The sequence below is a fragment of the Littorina saxatilis genome, linkage group LG5 (genome assembly GCF_037325665.1).
Source record: "Littorina saxatilis isolate snail1 linkage group LG5, US_GU_Lsax_2.0, whole genome shotgun sequence".
NCBI lineage: Eukaryota > Metazoa > Mollusca > Gastropoda > Littorinimorpha > Littorinidae > Littorina > Littorina saxatilis.
Window position 1 is genome coordinate 41,491,867 of NC_090249.1, and position 18,348 is coordinate 41,510,214.

General features: G+C 44.2%; 1 protein-coding gene across 1 annotated transcript in view; it reads left to right on the forward strand.

Annotated features, from left to right (window-relative positions):
- Positions 1-3,787: 3,787 nt before the first annotated feature.
- The window catches only part of LOC138967149 (sodium-dependent lysophosphatidylcholine symporter 1-A-like), a gene marked incomplete in the record, with an annotated part of 22,361 nt that continues 7,800 nt past the window's right edge, over positions 3,788-18,348 (forward strand). The window contains 7 exon segments of the mRNA XM_070339651.1: positions 3,788-4,389; positions 8,047-8,193; positions 8,603-8,724; positions 12,746-12,917; positions 13,433-13,511; positions 16,951-17,078; positions 17,825-17,915. Of these exon segments, the coding sequence (XP_070195752.1) occupies positions 4,369-4,389; positions 8,047-8,193; positions 8,603-8,724; positions 12,746-12,917; positions 13,433-13,511; positions 16,951-17,078; positions 17,825-17,915 (760 nt within the window).

The window sequence follows — 18,348 nt, forward strand, 5'->3', positions numbered from 1 at the left end:
ACTACAGCCTGGCTGCCCGCTCGGACACCAACAATCCGCTACAGCCTGGCTGCCCGCTTGGACACCAACAATCCACTACAGCCTGGCTGCCCGCTTGGACACCAACAATCCGCTACAGCCTGGCTGCCCGCTTGGACACCAACAATCCGCTACAGCCTGGCTGCCCGCTTGGACACCAACAATCCGCTACAGCCTGGCTGCCCGCTTGGACACCAACAATCCGCTACAGCCTGGCTGCCCGCTTGGACACCAACAATCCGCTACAGCCTGGCTGCCCGCTTGGACACCAACAATCCGCTACAGCCTGGCTGCCCGCTTGGACACCAACAATCCGCTACAGCCTGGCTGCCCGCTCGGACACCAACAATCCGCTACAGCCTGGCTGCCCGCTTGGACACCAACAATCCGCTACAGCCTGGCTGCCCGCTTGGACACCAACAATCCGCTACAGCCTGGCTGCCCGCTTGGACACCAACAATCCGCTACAGCCTGGCTGCCCGCTTGGACACCAACAATCCGCTACAGCCTGGCTGCCCGCTTGGACACCAACAATCCGCTACAGCCTGGCTGCCCGCTTGGACACCAACAATCTGCATCCTATGCGGAGTGGGATTTTTTTTTCTTTTGAATTGATATCGCAGCCGGATTGACATGGGTGTCAGTTACAAAAATTTATTCAGCATGAAAAAATCTACGCAGGAAGCAAACAAACTGACGGGCGCTGTGGCGTGGTGGTAAGACGTCGGCCTCCAAAGCGGAAGGTCGAGGGTTCGAATCCCGGCCGCGGCCGCCTGGTGGGTTAAGTGTGGAGATTTTTCCGATCTCCCAGGTCAACTTATGTGCAGACCTGCTAGTGGCTTATCCCCCTTCGTGTGTACACGCAAGCACAAGACCAAGTGCGCACGAAAAAGATCCTGTAATCCATGTCAGAGTTCGGTGGGTTATAGAAACACGAAAATACCCAGCATGCTTCCTCCGAAAGCGGCGTATGGCTGCCTAAATGGCGGGGTAAAAACGGTCATACACGTAAAATTCCACTCGTGCAAAAACACGAGTGTACGTGGGAGTTTCAGCCCACGAACGCAGAAGAAGAAGCAAGCAAACTGTAGGGTTTTTGGTGTGTGCCAATGCAAGTGAAAAGATGGGGCGGGGAAATAGCTCAGTCGGTAGCGTCGCTGGCTTCAAAACCAGTTGTCGTGCCGGGTTCGATCGGCCTGTTCGGCGAGGGATTTATGTCCCAGAGTCAACTTTGTGCAGACTTTCCACGGTGTCCGAATACCCCCCCCCCCCCTCCCCCCCCCCCGTGTGCATGTATGCGCACGATAAAGACCCCAAGTTCACAGCGAAAGTCTCAGGCCTTGGAAACATGAATCCACGCATGCAGTAAAAAGGGGACAAAAATGGGTAGCGCCGTACTGTATGCAGCCCGAATTTCCATGAGGGTAATCTCACATAACTATATGAAATCGCATCCTTATCCTTAACCTTTATCCCTGATGATTGTTTACTCGGGAAGGAAGAAGCTATCTTTAAACGGGACTGACGACACAGTCTGGAATCGTGTTGCCAGGCGACGGTTTGCAGACTTCAAGAATTTGTGCAGCACACGATGTTAGGCAAAACAAAACAAAATGTTGGAGTAGGGTATAACCTGCTCGAGCCGCCTAAAACCTTTTTCACCACTCTGAAAACAAACTTGAAAGTTCACTGACAATGGGAAATTTAGCGCTCCATAACCACGGAATATGAACCGTGCGTTTTCATCTGTATGCAAACAACAGAAGAGAAAAATTGAACATATATATATTTTGTTTTTCTTAATCGTACATAACAACGGGTTTTTTCTTCTTGTTACACAAACCCTTCTTTTTGTTATTGGCCTTAAACATTGAGAAACCTGAGCGTATAGATTCCAAAATCGTGCTACGTTTGTCTAGAATTCTCCCTGACTGACCGGACGAGCTGCTAAACGGTAAATTATTACTTGCCCTGCAGATTTCTGGCTCACAAGCGGTTGTCGAGCGACTGATCAAGGTAAGATTAAGATTAAATGAATGGAGGATACCCGTCCTTCCATCCCACGTAAGCAATCCTTAATTATGTGGGATAAGAGCTTTCTTCCGTTTGGACACATACCAAAATTCTGTGCAGAAATGGAATTTTTTATTTTTTTTATTTTTTATTTTTTGCTGATCAAGTTGAAATGGTTTTAAGCTATGAAATTAATTTCAGCAGAAAATGACCACTATGCACAGAAAACAGCCAGGCTGTAGGTGTTTGAATATAGTATGTGTTAAAGTGGAAGGATGCCCGTAGTCTTATCTCAGGTAAAAATCCTGGAGGTATCTATATGGGGATTTACAAAAAAAGGTCCACGAGGGAAGGAAGGTATGGCGAAGTTAGCCTACGACACATGGAAGCGTTTGCAAAGGGTAACCCGTGAACACAGAAGATGCCAAGAAGACAACCATCCAATCATGTTTCGACGACTCAATGTTGTTAACTCAGAAATTGTCCGCTGGAAAAAATACCACGGTGCATTTAGTCTGATGTGAATGTTATACAGATACAAGACTCGAGGTCATTAACTTGGTTAAAAAAAAAAAGTGTCTGGGGGGAAATGAGAGTGTGCATTTTGTGATGCTTATAACACGATTTCTGCTGCTGCTGCTGCTACTGCTGCCGCTTTTGAAAAATAAATTTGATTTAAAAAAATGATATTTCAAGTTTCTCTGAACTACTGTGTGACAATTCTTTTTCTGACTGTCAGACCACAAGGGCAATATTAAACAAGAAATTCCTCCGAGGTAGGAAAAACACCCCCGTCAAAGGGAAATAATCTTCTCAGTTGGTGGCAGTGAGAATGGTAAAGAAGGTTATTTCCCTTTGACCATTAATATGTCCCTCTATAAGTCCTTGTAGAATCTTAATCCACCAATAACTCCCTAACCGTGTGTTTGACTGGTCCCAATTTTTGTAAGGACCGTCTCAGGAATGTATAGAACCTGTTCACCAAGTTTGGTGACGATCGGTCCGTTCATTCTTGAGATCTATATGCGAACACAAACAAACAAACACATCGACCGAATCCTATACACACCCCTATACCGGGGGTGTAAATAGTAGATGATAGGTTTGTTGTGGTAAGACTCAATTCCGAGGGTGGTACTTGTGCTGTGTGGGCTTTTTAAATATCGCTGACACCAATGATTTTTTTTGATTTTTTTAAGTATTGCAGATGAAAGGGGGTAGGTGTTTTAGATTGGAGGGATGTTGATGGGAAGGCAAGGCAAACATGTAGGTTTTGTGTGTGTGTGTGTGTGTGTGTGTGTGTGTGTGTGTGTGTGTGTGTGTGTGTGTGTGTTGTTTTTTAAGCCAAGAGGTGCACAAAAAAGATATACACATTAGAGAAAAGATTTGTTTAGTTTGGTTTTGAAAAATAGCTAAATATATGTGTGCAATGGCCTGGCAGAACACTTCACCTTATACACAAATAAAACAATATGACCCGTTACAAACAATGGGCATAGACTGCATGTAATACAGGCGATACAGCCAGGTCATGGGGCCCTTCACAAATATTTTTCCGAACCTGTTCAGAGTGAATCCAAAGCCAGTTTCGATTTGTAGCTTATAACATAACCTGAAACCTATAAATCCGTGAAAGTGTCGAGAAATAGCTTCGGCTTAGGCTTCGAAGTTAGTAAATCATTGATAATGTGAAGACGTTGAAATCTATTAATTAATAAGTGAAGTTCTAAGTCTGTTAATAGATGAAAATAAAAGGTTAAGCGAACACGCTCACAACCCGTGACCAGCAGTTATCAGCGTGCTAATGTTCTTTGCCTATGAACCTGACAGGTACAGAAAATCATTCTGTTCCAAGCCTTGCTGATATCATGTTATCACCACTGACCCTTTAAAAGGCCTGCGTTTGTTTATCATTTCAGTCGAGTTCAGTTACATACGCACCTCAGAGTATCGCACTCAACTGCCAAACGCTTCGCAGTTAGAATTGATGTCAACAGAGTAAACACTGCACCGCTCATTATCGTAAAGGGCTTGAAGTTTGCTTTTAGTGATCACTCACGACTCGTGACATAGTTGAGTCTCGACATCAGCAGTTGATTTCTAATTGTTGAGGTCCCTGAGAGCCTTTTACGACCATGACTCACACAAGGACAGCATCGTGGAAGTAAAGTCGACCCCGAAGATAATTGACCTTCGCTGAGACGTGTTGTTTGTTTGTTGTTTTGAGTTCAAATTCTCAGCATATCTGTGCCAGTGTGATCGAAGTGCCGGCGACTTTGTACTGTACTCCGTTACCTCACTTGGGGTCATAGGTATACATACTCACAGCTCGTCACAATGGCGAATCAAGGGAAAAGAGTGAGTTATTAAACGTGTGTGTGTGTGTGTGTGTGTGTGGTGTGTGTGTGTGTGTGTGTGTGTTGCGCCGTGTGCGTGCGTGTGTGTATGTGTGCGTGCGTGCGTCATAATGGCGAATCAAGGCGGGAAAAGAGTGAGTTATTAAACGTGCGTGTGTGTGTGTGTGTGTGCGTGCGTGCGTGCGTCACAATGGCGAATCAAGGGAAAAGAGTGAGTTATTACACGTGTGTGTGTGTGTGTGTGTGTGTGTGTGTGTGTGCGCGAGCCAATTTCTGTCTCAGTGTGTCTCTGTGTGTGTCTGTGTCTATCTGTCTGTTGGCTTGCCTGTCTGTCTGTCTGTCTGTCAGTCTGTGAAGTTTATTCCAGCGTCGCGGACGACGCTGGTATCTGCGGTCGGGAAGACTTTCCACGAATTTGCCTGCAGGGCGCCGCCATGTTTTCTGTGCTCGACTGCGAGCAGACCACAGGCACATTACACCCAAAATTCTTGTAGGCATACACAGACGCAACATAGCATATACAGACAATAACACCCACAACACTTCAACTGCATATGAAAGGAATAAAAATAAATCCGCAAATCAGTCGCGCACAAAACACCAGAAAGAAAAACAAGGAGTACCAAAGCGGCGTGCAGAAACTAAACTGACTCGGAGACTGAGAAGAAACATTTATCACACGATGTGGATAGCAAACATTAAAATAAAACAGATAAGTCAAGCAAAAAATAAACACAAATATCGAAAACACAATAAACAAAGGTAAAGAAAACAAAAAGAGATGCTTGCCGACAGTCAGTGTGTGTGTGCGTGGTTTGCCGTGTGCGTCAGCGGGGTGTGTGTGTGTGTGTGTGTGTGCGTGTGCGTGCGCGTGCATGCGTGCGTAGGCTACGTTCTTGCGTGTGTGCGTTCGAATGAGAAAGAAGAGAGAGAGAGGATTGAACAATGAGGTCACGTTCTCTGTCACATGAATACATATACACACACTGAAGGCTACTTCGGACACGAACACTTGCCAACAACTGTGGTTGGACATGCTTTTGAAATGTAATATTTTTTCGACATGATTTCTGGACATACGAATCCCGCTGTGTTGCCTACTGATGTTGCGAATGATGAAGGTTTTGAGTTGACTGACCTTGAGGAGGGATTGCATTATCGTCTCAAATTATATCCTTGGTACTTTTCAGGAGTCAACCATTGCCATTCATGGTAACTTGGATAGTCAATGTTTTTATTTGTTTGATTCCCATCAAAGAAACAGAAATGGTAACCATTCTTCAAATGGCGCTGCAGTTTTGATGTCATCAAGTTAATTCCTTTGCAGAATTGATTGATTTTCTCAAAAGCCATTATCAATGTGTTTATCAATTAACACCTGTTCATTTCTGTCCAACTGCAATGCAAACTCAATGTGGAGGAAACAAGGATTCATTACAAACAAGTCATCCCTGTACATCAACAGATTTATGTACCTCAATCAATACTGCTAGTATGAGTGACAGGAATCTAAAAGAAAAAACAACCAAACGCAAATGTACTACTACTTCTACGACTCGTTTGAATGTAAAACAGAAATGTAACACTATCTGTGACAATGACGGTTCTACGACTCGTTTGAAGGACAGTATAGATCGAACCTTAACCCACAACTACGACAATTTGTGTCAGACTTTTTTGAACAGGAAAATATGCCTCTGTTCAACAGTAACCAAAACATGGAAGATGTTTTTGAAACTTTACAGAAATGTAACACTAGCCTATCTGTGACAATGTTGCTTTTGAATTGAACCCACATTTGTTGAACAGGAGAGAATGTTCCTGTTCAACAGTGCCCAAAACACTGAATCTGAAGTTTTTGAATCTTTTCTGTCATCTAACTGAATCTGACGTTTTTGAATCTTTTCTGTCATCTAACCCAATTGCTCATGACTTCATCGATCTTGAACATGCCTACTTTTCAAAGAAAGACAGACAAAAGCGAAATCTGCATGTTAGCCATCTGCCTGAAATGGTCAATGCACTTTTGTAAAATTGTCACAGCTGTAATGCACTTTTGTGAAATGGTCAGTGCTGTTGTGCACTTATGCAAAACTTGGTGCTGTGCTGTTAACATTTGAACAAAATGCATTTTGTTCAAATGTTTAGTGCAACTTGCTACTATATAATCGCTGTATGCGCTTTGTGGTAATAATGCACTGTTGTGAAAAGTTTGCGCTAAATGTTGGCACTATGCATCATTGTTGGAGCACCCTCCTGTAGATGCACCATGCTGAAAAATGTACTTATGAATCAAGCATTGACTGAAATAAACAATTTATATATCCAGCACAACATGCAATTCATTAACTTTTGACCCTAACCTTTAACACTTCCCAAAATAAATCTTTGGTGGACATTGCATCGACGCTGTTCATTTTGAATGAACATTTTTCTTGGTGTGTCTGTGTATGGTTCTGTCGGTGCACAATTCGCCAATGGGGATTTTCTTGCTTCTGTGTTGCGAGGGGGTTGGGTTAGAGGGGGGGGGGGGGGGGGGGATTGTTGAAGCCTTCCAACTGGTGGGGGTCGTGCAGACGATATGTAACGTATGTGTATGGTTATGCACGCGCTTATGTGTACGTTGTTGTTGTTGTTGTTATTGTTGTTGTTGTTGTTGTTTATTTGTTTTAGTTTTTTGACTCACATGCGAAGCAAAAGTGAGTCTATGTACTCACCCGAGTCGTCCGTCCGTCCGTCCGTCCCGGCGTCCGTCCGTCCGTCCGTCCGTCCGTCCGGAAAACTTTAACTTTGGATATTTCTTGGACACTATTCAGTCTATCAGTACCAAATTTGGCAAGATGGTGTATGATGACAAGGCCCCAAAAAACATACATAGCATCTTGACCTTGCTTCAAGGTCAAGGTCGCAGGGGCCATAAATGTTGTCTAAAAAACAGCTATTTTTCACATTTTCCCCATTTTCTCTGAAGTTTTTGAGATTTAATACCTCACCTATATATGATATATAGGGCAAAGTAAGCCCCATCTTTTGATACCAGTTTGGTTTACCTTGCTTCAAGGTCAAGGTCACAGGAGCTCTTCAAAGTTGGATTGTATACATATTTTGAAGTGACCTTGACCCTGAACTATGGAAGATAACTGTTTCAAACTTAAAAATTATGTGGGGCACATGTTATGCTTTCATCATGAGACACATTTGGTCACATATGATCAAGGTCAAGGTCACTTTGACCCTTATGAAATGTGACCAAAATAAGGTAGTGAACCACTAAAAGTGACCATATCTCATGGTAGAAAGAGCCAATAAGCACCATTGTACTTCCTATGTCTTGAATTAACAGCTTTGTGTTGCATGACCTTGGATGACCTTGACCTTGGGTCAAGGTCACATGTATTTTGGTAGGAAAAATGTGTAAAGCAGTTCTTAGTGTATGATGACATTGCTAGGTTTAACTGAAGGTCAAGGTCATGTAAAGGTCAAGCATGTGAGTCGTATGGGCTTTGCCCTTCTTGTTTTAGTTTTTTGTAATCTACTTATTCATGCAGAATTGTTAAAGCCTTCGAACTCATTAAAGGAATCCAACGTCAACCACAGTCTTCATTAACAAAAGGTTGTATTCCTTCATGACATACACGACTGTAAATTGTTGTAACAGTACATGAGGATGACGGATCCAGAACCAGAGGAGACGCTCCTGCCGCTGTGGCAAAAACTGTGTTTCGCTGTGGGAGGGGTGCCTTACCAGATGACCACCACTGTTATTGGCTTCTTCCTCAACATCTTTCTCCTCGAGGTGGCGGAGGTAGGATAACATAATCATACTTCTGACTCGCACACTGAGTCGTATCATGTTATGTTGGAGTATAGTTTTTCAATTTAAGTGATTTGTGATGGCCTTTTCACTGATCCATATATTAGACTGTCCATTTTTCTGTACTCTCATTTTTGCTGAATGTCTATCAAGGCTAATGAGGCATAACGGTTAACTGAAGAGAGAACAACTACCAATAACAAAGTGAAACTTCTTCGCGAGAAAACAAGCTAGTTGCATTAATTTTATAAGCATGCAACAAGAAGTGACCCATATTTGGGGCCCTTCCCCTACAAAAAAGATGGATTTGGGCCGGACGTAACACCATTCCCATTCCGTTTTCTTTTCATATGGACATAAGCTTACCAAATTTAATTGCGGCGATGTGTGGTTGTTTCAGCTGCGACCTGGTTACGTGGCCATTGTGCTGTTCAGTGGCAAAGCGTGGGACGCCGTCACGGACCCCACGTGCGGCTTCCTCGTGCAGCGAACGCGCACACGATGGGGACGACTTCGACCTTGGTAAGTTCCGTGCAGTTAAGAGAGGAGGGGGGGGGAGCTGGGGCTGTGAGAGACTGCGTGTGTGTGTGTGTGTGTCAGTGTCAGTGTGTGCGTGCGTGCGCCAGTGTGTGCGTGCGTGCGAGCATGCGTGCGTGCGTGTGTTTTAACAAGATCCTGTTGGAATTAATCATTAGAAGCCCGCTGAAGGAGTGGGAGTTGGTATAGGTGTGTGTGTGTTTTTGTGAGTGTGTGTGTGTGTGAGTGTGTGTGTGTGTGTGTGTGTATGCATGCGCGCGCGCGCGTATGTGTGTGTGTGTGTGAGGTCATACACCAGCCTGCCCACGGAAAACCGTACCGAGAACCCCAGGTAACCGTGAACGGACATAAACTAGAGACAGTTGGCATGTTCTTCTACATGACCTCGGCAGCACTCTTACAAGACTGAGCAGTAAACATCGACGATGAGGTCAACAGCAGGACCGCCAAAGCCAGCACGACTTTAGGCAGACTACGGGAGAATGTGCGGAAACGCAGAGGAGCTTTGCTGCCAAGCTGAAAGTCTGCCGCGCAGCTGTTCTCACAACCCTCCTATCATGTATGTCTGTGAATCCTGGACAGTCTCCAGGACACATGTGAGACAACTCAACCAATTCCACATGAGGTGTCTCCGGAGCCTCCTGCACATCCCGGCATGGCCAGACAAGACACCTTACACCGAGGTGCTACAGCAGGCCGTGCACACCCTCTTGCAGAAGGTCCAGCTAGGTGAGATGGGCTGGGCATGTCTTCCACAGCGGGATCACCGCATCCCAGAGCAGCTTCTCTACAGCAAAATCTGTCAGGGAAAGTGTGCTGCTCGAGGGTGAGAAAAAGAGGTTCGAGGACACTCGAAAAGCGTCTCTGAAAAACTTCGACATTCAGGTCTACTCCTGGGAGCAGCCTGCCCAGAATAGACCAATGGTGCCTAGACCGCAGAAGACAGAAGAACTAATGTTGCAGAGTAAAAGCGTACACTCCGCGAAGCTAGATTTACCAGTACCTCAGCAGCCGAACCTTCCTATGTGTACACACACCGGTGACACTGTGACGGTTCCCCTACGCTTTGTGTTCGGTGCCCTGACCCTTTGTGTTCGGTTCCCACACGCCAAAATTCGCGGACAAAACATCCATTTATGGTAGTATTACGCAATGTTGCTCTCTGAGAATGGTCTTGTTAGATCTGTGAGTGTTTACACTACATGCCTAGGTGCTGTTGGATTGAAGGTTTTTGATATTTTAGCCGTTATTAGGTAGAATGCCTTCCACTTTACTGCAAAACTGCATAATTCGTAGCATCGGCAAGAAATATCCTACCAAAAAATGCCTGCTTGGAACTGTCCGTGGTCCAGCAAAAAGTTCAACATGTCTGTAGCAGACAGCCCAAGTTTCAAGATTGTAGGGCCATCCAAACAGCCGTAATAATAAAAACAACAAAAGTAGTCAGTGAAATTGGCTGTGTTCGGTCCCCCCACACTTTTGTGACGTAGGCGTGACGGTTCCCATAATTCATTGTGTCGGTCCCCACTTTCTGTGTCGGACCCCACTTTCGACCTATTTTCTCTGTGACGGACCCCACAACCAGCCTATTTTGTGTCGGTCCCCACACCTTCTTGGATTTATGACTTGCCGGTTACTTGTATCATTGTATTCATTGAATCTAATTGTCTCGGAGTTATTTTTCAGCAAAAACCGGCAAGGCAGCACCTTTTGTGATACCAAGTAAGTCAGATGACATCAGTATGTGTGTGTGTGTGTGTGTGTGTGTGTGTGTGTGAGAGAGAGAGAGAGATAGAGAGAGAGAGAGAGAGAGAGAGAGAGAGAGAGAGAGAGAGAGAGAGAGAGAGAGATTGACACCTTTCCAGATCACTCCGGTTATGCGACACTACCGCGAGCGTCACTACCGCGTGTCACACTACCGCGAGTACGACACTACCGCGTGTAACACTACCGCGTGTCACACTACCGCGAGTACGACACTACCGCGAGTATAACACTGCCGCGTGTCACACTACCGCGCGTACCACAACCGCGAGTACCATAACCGTAGAGAGAACGCATGCAAACTTACTTCTTGTGAGTTTGTGTTCTAACTTTGATTGGAAGCAACCCATTCTATATGTATTCTGATAGTGTGTTGTGATCGTTTTGAGTTCTTGGTTAGCATGACAAACATTGAATTAGTGTTCAGAGAACAGACCAGGCCTTTTTCAAGGAAACATTTCAACCTTTGCCTTCAGCCATGGAAGTCATAAAATGACACGCGGTAATGTTATACTCGTGGTAGTGTGACACGCGGTAGTGTTATACTCGCGGTAGTGTCGTACTCGCGGTAGTGTCGTACTCGCGGTAAGTTCTGTTTCCGTACCCGCGACAGCGGCAGCGACAAAAGAAAACGCGCGCAAACGCGTGACGTGTTTCCGTACTTGCGTTTTAAACATGCGGTAAAATCTGTAAACTCCCGCGTTGCCGCGCGACAACGCGAAAAAATCGCTCCAAGACCCTTTCAAAAAAATCGCGTCGCTTGCCGCTTGTCGCGACGCGTGGAAACACTCCTGGTCATTTTCTATGTGCTTGATTTTCGTCGCGCCGCTGGAAAAACGCTGTCGCGGGTACGGAAACACAACTCTCTCTCTCTCTCTCTCTCTCTCTCTCTCTCTCTCTCTCTCTCTCTCTCTCTCTCTCTCTCTCTCTCTCTCTCTCTCTCTCTCTCTCTCTCTCTCTCTCTCTCTCTCTCTCTCTCACACACACACACACATACTGATGTCATCTGACTTACTTGGTATCACAAAAGGTGCTGCCTTGCCGGTTTTTGCTGAAAAATAACTCCGAGACAATTAGATTCAATGAATACAATGATACAAGTAACCAGCAAGTCATAAATCCAAGAAGGTGTGGGGACCGACACAAAATAGGCTGGTTGTGGGGTCCGTCACAGAGAAATTAGGTCGAAAGTGGGGTCCGACACAGAAAGTGGGGACCGACACAATGAATTATGGGAACCGTCACGCCTACGTCACAAAAGTGTGGGGGGACCGAACACAGCCAATTTCACTGACTACTTTTGTTGTTTTTATCATTACGGCTGTTTGGATGGCCCTACAATCTTGAAACTTGGGCTGTCTGCTACAGACATGTTGAACTTTTTGCTGGACCACGGACAGTTCCAAGCAGGCATTTTTTGGTAGGATATTTCTTGCCGATGCTACGAATTATGCAGTTTTGCAGTAAAGTGGAAGGCATTCTACCTAATAACGGCTAAAATATCAAAAACCTTCAATCCAACAGCACCTAGGCATGTAGTGTAAACACTCACAGATCTAACAAGACCATTCTCAGAGAGCAACATTGCGTAATACTACCATAAATGGATGTTTTGTCCGCGAATTTTGGCGTGTGGGAACCGAGTGGGAACCGAACACAAAGGGTCAGGGCACCGAACACAAAGCGTAGGGGAACCGTCACAGTGTCACCGGTGTGGTACATGTGTCCTACATGTGTGAGAGGCTTCCTGGCCCGGATAGGCCTCATCAGCTTACTCCGGACCCATCAGACCAGGCATCCAAGCGTTCCATGAATCTGCGGTCGTCTTCGACAACGAAGGACGAACACCAACACAAGATTCTGTTATTTGTACATGATTCTGTTCTCTGTACAGGATTCTGTTATTCTTTGCAATTATTCTGTTCTTTGTACTTGTACGGGATTCTTTTCTCTGTACAAAATTCTGTTCTCTGTTCAAGATTCTGTTCTTTGTAAAGGATTCTGTTATTTGCACAGTATTCTGTCCTTTGTAGTTGTACATGACTTTGTTCTCTGGACAATAATCTGTTCTCTGTTTAGGATTCTGTTATCTGTTCAGGATTCTGTTCTCTGTTCAGGTATATGTTCGTTGTTCAGGATTCCGTCTATTCTCTGTTCAGGATTCTGTTCTCTGTTAAGGAATATGATCGTTGTTCAGGATTCCGTCTATTCTCTGTTCAGGATTCTGTTGTCTTTTTTTCAGGATTCTGTTCTCCGCACCGTTTGCTGTCAGCACCTACTTCCTGTTGTTCTACGTGCCAGGCAAGTACAAGGAAGAAATAGAAGAAGGACGCAACCCGACAACTGACATCAGCATGGAGGGGAGGCTGGGATACTACCTCGTCATGTTCTGTCTTTTTGAGGGATTTCTGTCCGTGAGTGAGACATCTTATTTCGGCGCTTTCGGAGTGAAATTCTGATTTTTAGATAAACAGGAACTATTTGCAACCTAATTAAGGTTAACAGTTTGAGAAAGGGTGGGAGTGAAAGGGCCGACAAAAAGGTCGATTCAAAGGGAAACAACTTGACTTTTGACCAAGCCAGTAATGGTTGACATGGTACGGTGCATGCTACTGTATGGATTTATTTCCTGTAAGAGTACTCTGTGTGTGTGTGTGTGTGTGTGTGTGTGTGTGTGTGTGTGTGTGTGTGTGTGTGTGTCTGTCTGTGTGTCTGTGTGTGTGTCTGTCTGTGTGTGTGTACGTGCGTGGGTGCGTGCGAGCGTCTGCTGTCTGACTTCCTGTCTGCCTGTCTGTCTTACTGACTGTGCGTGTATATATATGTCTACGACTTTCTCTGTCTGTATTTTTGTCTACCTGTTTACCATTCTGCCAATTTTGTTTTGTGTGTGACTATTCCACAAGGTGTCCGTGTGTTTGTGGATGTGCAGTGTCTTCACGTTCCCTACACGTCATTGACAATGCTCGTCACAACCAAACAGAAAGAGCGGGACTCCGTCACAGCTTTCCGTGAGTACTGCTCATGGTTTTCACTTATGCGTCCACTTCAACCTGTTCTGATTTTCATTTATTACCTCTTGATAATCTTTCATCCGCTGCATCATCATCATCATCATCATCATCATCATCATCATCATCATCATCATCATCATCATCATCATCATCAACATCGTCGTTGTCTTCGTCTTCGTTGTCTTCGTCTTCGTCATCATCATCAGCAGCAGAAGCAGCAGTAGCATCATCATCGTCATCATCATCATTATCATCATCCTCAGAATCACTGTCATCGTCGTCATTATCATCGTCATTTTTAGCAGCTGCGGTAGCATCATCATCATCATTGTCATCAGAATCACCGTCGTCGTCGTCGTCGTTGTCGTCGTCGTCATCATCATCATCATCATCATCATCATCATCATCATCATCATCATCATCATCATCATCATCCTTCTCCCTCTCCCCTTTTCCCCCTGCTTCTCCATCTCCTCCTTTTCCTCCTACCTCTCCTTGTCCTTCTTCCTTTCCGTCTTTCCCTCTATGTACGTCCTCCTTCCTCTACTCTTCCACAACCTCCTCCCTCTTCTCCTTCTCCTCCCTCCTTCTCCTTTTTTCCAGCGTCGCGGACGACGCTGGTATCTGTGGTTGGGAAGAACGTGCCTGTGGAGAATTAGTCTCCAAGCCAAAGCGCGCTGACTCTCCAAGCCAAAACAATTTCAAAGCTGAAAAAAAATGTACAATTTACGCGAAACGATTAAACACAGCTTTCGGGTGGTTTTTATATTTAGTCAAGTTTTGACTAAATATTTTAACATCGAGGGGGAATCGAAACGAGGGTCGTGGTGTATGTGCGTATGTGTGTGCGTGCGTGCGTGCGTGCGTGTGTGTGTGTGTGTGTGTAGAGCGATTCAGACTAAACTACTGGACCGATCTTTATGAAATTTGACATGAGAGTTCCTGGGTATGAAATCCCCATACGTTTTTTTCATTTTTTTGATAAATGTCTTTGATGACGTCATATCCGGCTTTTCGTGAAAGTTGAGGCGGCACTGTCACGCCCTCATTTTTCAACCAAATTGGTTGAAATTTTGGTCAAGTACTCTTCAACGAAGCCCGGGGTTCGGTATTGCATTTCAGCTTGGTGGCTTAAAAATTAATTAATGACTTTGGTCATTAAAAATCTGAAAATTGTAAAAAAAAATAAAAATTTATAAAACGATCCAAATTTACGTTTATCTTATTCTCCATCATTTGCTGATTCCAAAAACATATAAATATGTTATATTCGGATTAAAAACAAGCTCTGAAAATTAAATATATAAAAATTATTATCACATTTTTTTTTTCCAAATCAATTTAAAAACACTTTCATCTTATTCCTTGTCCGTTCCTGATTCCAAAAATATATAGATATGATATGTTTGGATTAAAAACACGCTCAGAAAGTTAAAACAAAGAGAGGTACAGAAAAGCGTGCTATCCTTCTCAGCGCAACGAATACCCCGCTCTTCTTGTCAATTCCACGTGCACTGCCTTTGCCACGGGCGGTGGAGTGACGATGCTACGAGTATACGGTCTTGCTGCGTTGCGTTGCGTTCAGTTTCATTCTGTGAGTTCGACAGCTACTTGACTAAATATTGTATTTTCGCCTTACGCGACTTGTTTTTTTTTAATCTAAGATGTACATAAATATACCACTCCGACCATAAGGAAAAGAAAAAAAGACACACCAAAAAAAAAGACCGAGAGGAGCCGAGTCAATCCGAGACCAACCGAGAGGACGTGTTTCGCGCTAATAATGCACGGTTGTGAAATGTCCGTACACATTTTGTGGCACTATGTAATTGTTAGTGCATCCTCCTGCGGATGCTTCGTGCTAAAAATGCACTTCCATTAAAATATTGTACGCTCATGTCAGTAATATATTTTCAATTGTTTCTCTGTCAATTTCAAGTGTTTGTTTCCAATTACTTCAGTATCTCCCTGTTGCAATTCCAGGTGATTCATTATGCATGTGCCAATTTGAGGTGTTTAATTCTGATTCCTGTATTTACAGTGTAAAATTAAAACTATTGTTTTCAAACATTCCTATGACACCTGGTAATGGTTCTGTGGTTTTGTTTTTAATTTGTATTTTGTTTTTCTGCAATAAATATTTGAAATGGATCTGAGGCCGACTTACTACTTTTAGCACTCTTTTTCACCACATTCCCACGTACAGATATTGCAATATCAACTCTTCCTTTCTACCTGTTTCAAACAAGCTCTATTTTTTAATTAAAAAGTTTTTACTAAATGTCTTAATATAGAGGGGGGAATCGAGACGAGGGTCTTGGTGTATGTGCGTGTGTGTGTGTGTGTGTGTGTGTGTGTGTGTGTGTGTGTGTGTGTGTGTGTGTGTGTGTGTGTGTGTGTGTGTGTGTGTCTGTCTGTGTGTGTGTGTGTAGAACGATTCAGACTAAACTACTGGACCGATCTTTTTGAAATTTGACATGAGACTTCCTGAGAATGATATTCCAGGACGTTTTTATTTTTTTTATTTTTTTATAAACGTCTTTTATGACGTCATATCCGGCTTTTTTGTACAAGTTGAGGCTGCACTGTCACACCCTCATTTTTCAATCAAATTGATTGAAATTTTGGCCAAGCAATCTTCGACGAAGGCCGGACTTCCGTATTGCATTTCAGTTTGGTGGCTTAAAAATTAATCAATGACTTTGGTCATTAAAAATCTGAAAATTGTAAAAAAATAAATAAATTATAAAACGATCCAAATTTACGTTCATCTTATTCTTCATCCTTTTCTGATTCCAAAAACATATAAATATGTTATATTTGGATTAAAAACAAGCTCTGAAAATTAAAAATATAAAAATTATGATCAAAATTAAATTTCCGAAATCGTTTTAAAAACTATTTCATCTTATTCCTTGTCGGTTCCTGATTCCAAAAACATATAGATATGATATGTTTGGATTAAAAACACGCTCAGAAAGTTAAAACGAAGAGAGGTACAGTAAAGCGTGCTATGAAGCACAGCGCAACCGTTACCGCGCCAAACAGGCTCGTCACTTTCACTGCCTTTTGCACTAGCGGCGGACTACGTTCAGTTTCATTCTGTGAGTTCCACAGCTTGACTAAATGTAGTAATTTCGCCTTACGCGACTTGTTTTTTCTTGTGGCTGTTTGATCAATTCATAGCAAGCATTGACTGAAATAAACAATTTATATATCCAGCACAACATGCAATTCATTGACTTTTGACCCTAACCTTTTAACACTTCCCAAAATAAATCTTTGGTGGACATTGCATCGACGCTGTTCATTTTGAATGAACATTTTTCTTGTCCCCTTCTTAACTTTGTTTTCTTGGTGGCGGTCATGTGATAGTACTGTCTTCGGGAGGAGGGAGTGTGCATGCCCTTTCAACAATGCTGTATGTGTTGGTCAGGGATGGTGTTCGAGGCGGTCGGGGTGCTGGCCGCTGTGGTCATCCAGGGACAGCTGGTGGCCGACACACGCTGCAACGGGGAGGAGGACATCGAGAAAAAACGGACCATACAGGACATGATAGACCAGGTGATTACGTATGTCGAGTATGTATGGATTTGTTTGTTTGTTTGCTTAACGCCCAGCCGACCACGAAGGGCCATATCGAGGGCGGTGCTGCTTTGACATATATAACGTGCGCCACACACAAGACAGAAGTCGCAGCACAGGCTTCATGTCTCACCCAGTCACATTATTCTGACACCGGACCAACCAGTCCTAGCACTAACCCCATAATGCCAGACGCCAGGCGGAGCAGCCACTAGATTGCCAATTTTAAAGTCTTAGGTATGACCCGGCCGGGGTTCGAACCCACGACCTCCCGATCACGGGGCGGACGCCTTACCACTAGGCCAACCGTGCCGAGTATGTATGGATGGATGGATGGATGGATACAAGGACGGACGAATCGATGGGGGTTGGATTGATGAACCAGAAAACCCTAGACTATACAAGACATGCAGATCAGGTTTATGAGAAGTAGCAGACAGGCGGAATACACGGACTGGTGGGTGGGTTTGGATAGATGGATGGATGAATAGATGGATGTTTGTTTGTGGATAGATGGATGAAGGAGAACATACAAAATATCCAGCTGTTAAAACTTGTCGCCGAAACATCGCGTTAAAATGCCGTACGCGTCAATGTTGAGAATAGCCAGTCGTGTTGCAGTTCGTTGACTATGTACTTTGACGCAGGGTCGGTTGTGAATTGCAATACTGGTATATTTCATTTCGTCTCCGGAACAGTTTATGAATGGAATGTTTTCACTACAGGAATGGGCGTACCGGACAGGATCCTTCATCGTAGTGGGGCTCTACTTGGTGTGCTGCCTCACGGTCTTCTTTGGTGTCAAGGAAAAAGAACGTAAGCCTCACACGCACATCACACACACACACATACACACACACACACACACACACACACACGCGCGCAAGCAAACAAGCAAGCACGCACGTACGCACACGTACATATACACGCGCGCGCATGCACGCACGCACACACGCACGCACACACACACACACACGCACACACACGCACACGCACATACACACTGCACAAAAATCGCTCCTGCTGGACAAAATGAAAACGTTTATTTGGTTTTGTTTGCTTGTTGTTTGTGTGTTCATTTCCTGCTGGTGTCCATGTGTTTGTTTATATGCGAGCGTTTGTTCACGGATGTCTGTGTGTGTCTATCTATTTTGAGTGTGTTTGTGCTGGCGCGCGAGCCTGTTGTGTGCGTGTGTTTGAGCGTGTGTGCCCGCGCCTTTTTGTGTCAAGATGACAGAAAAAAATGTGT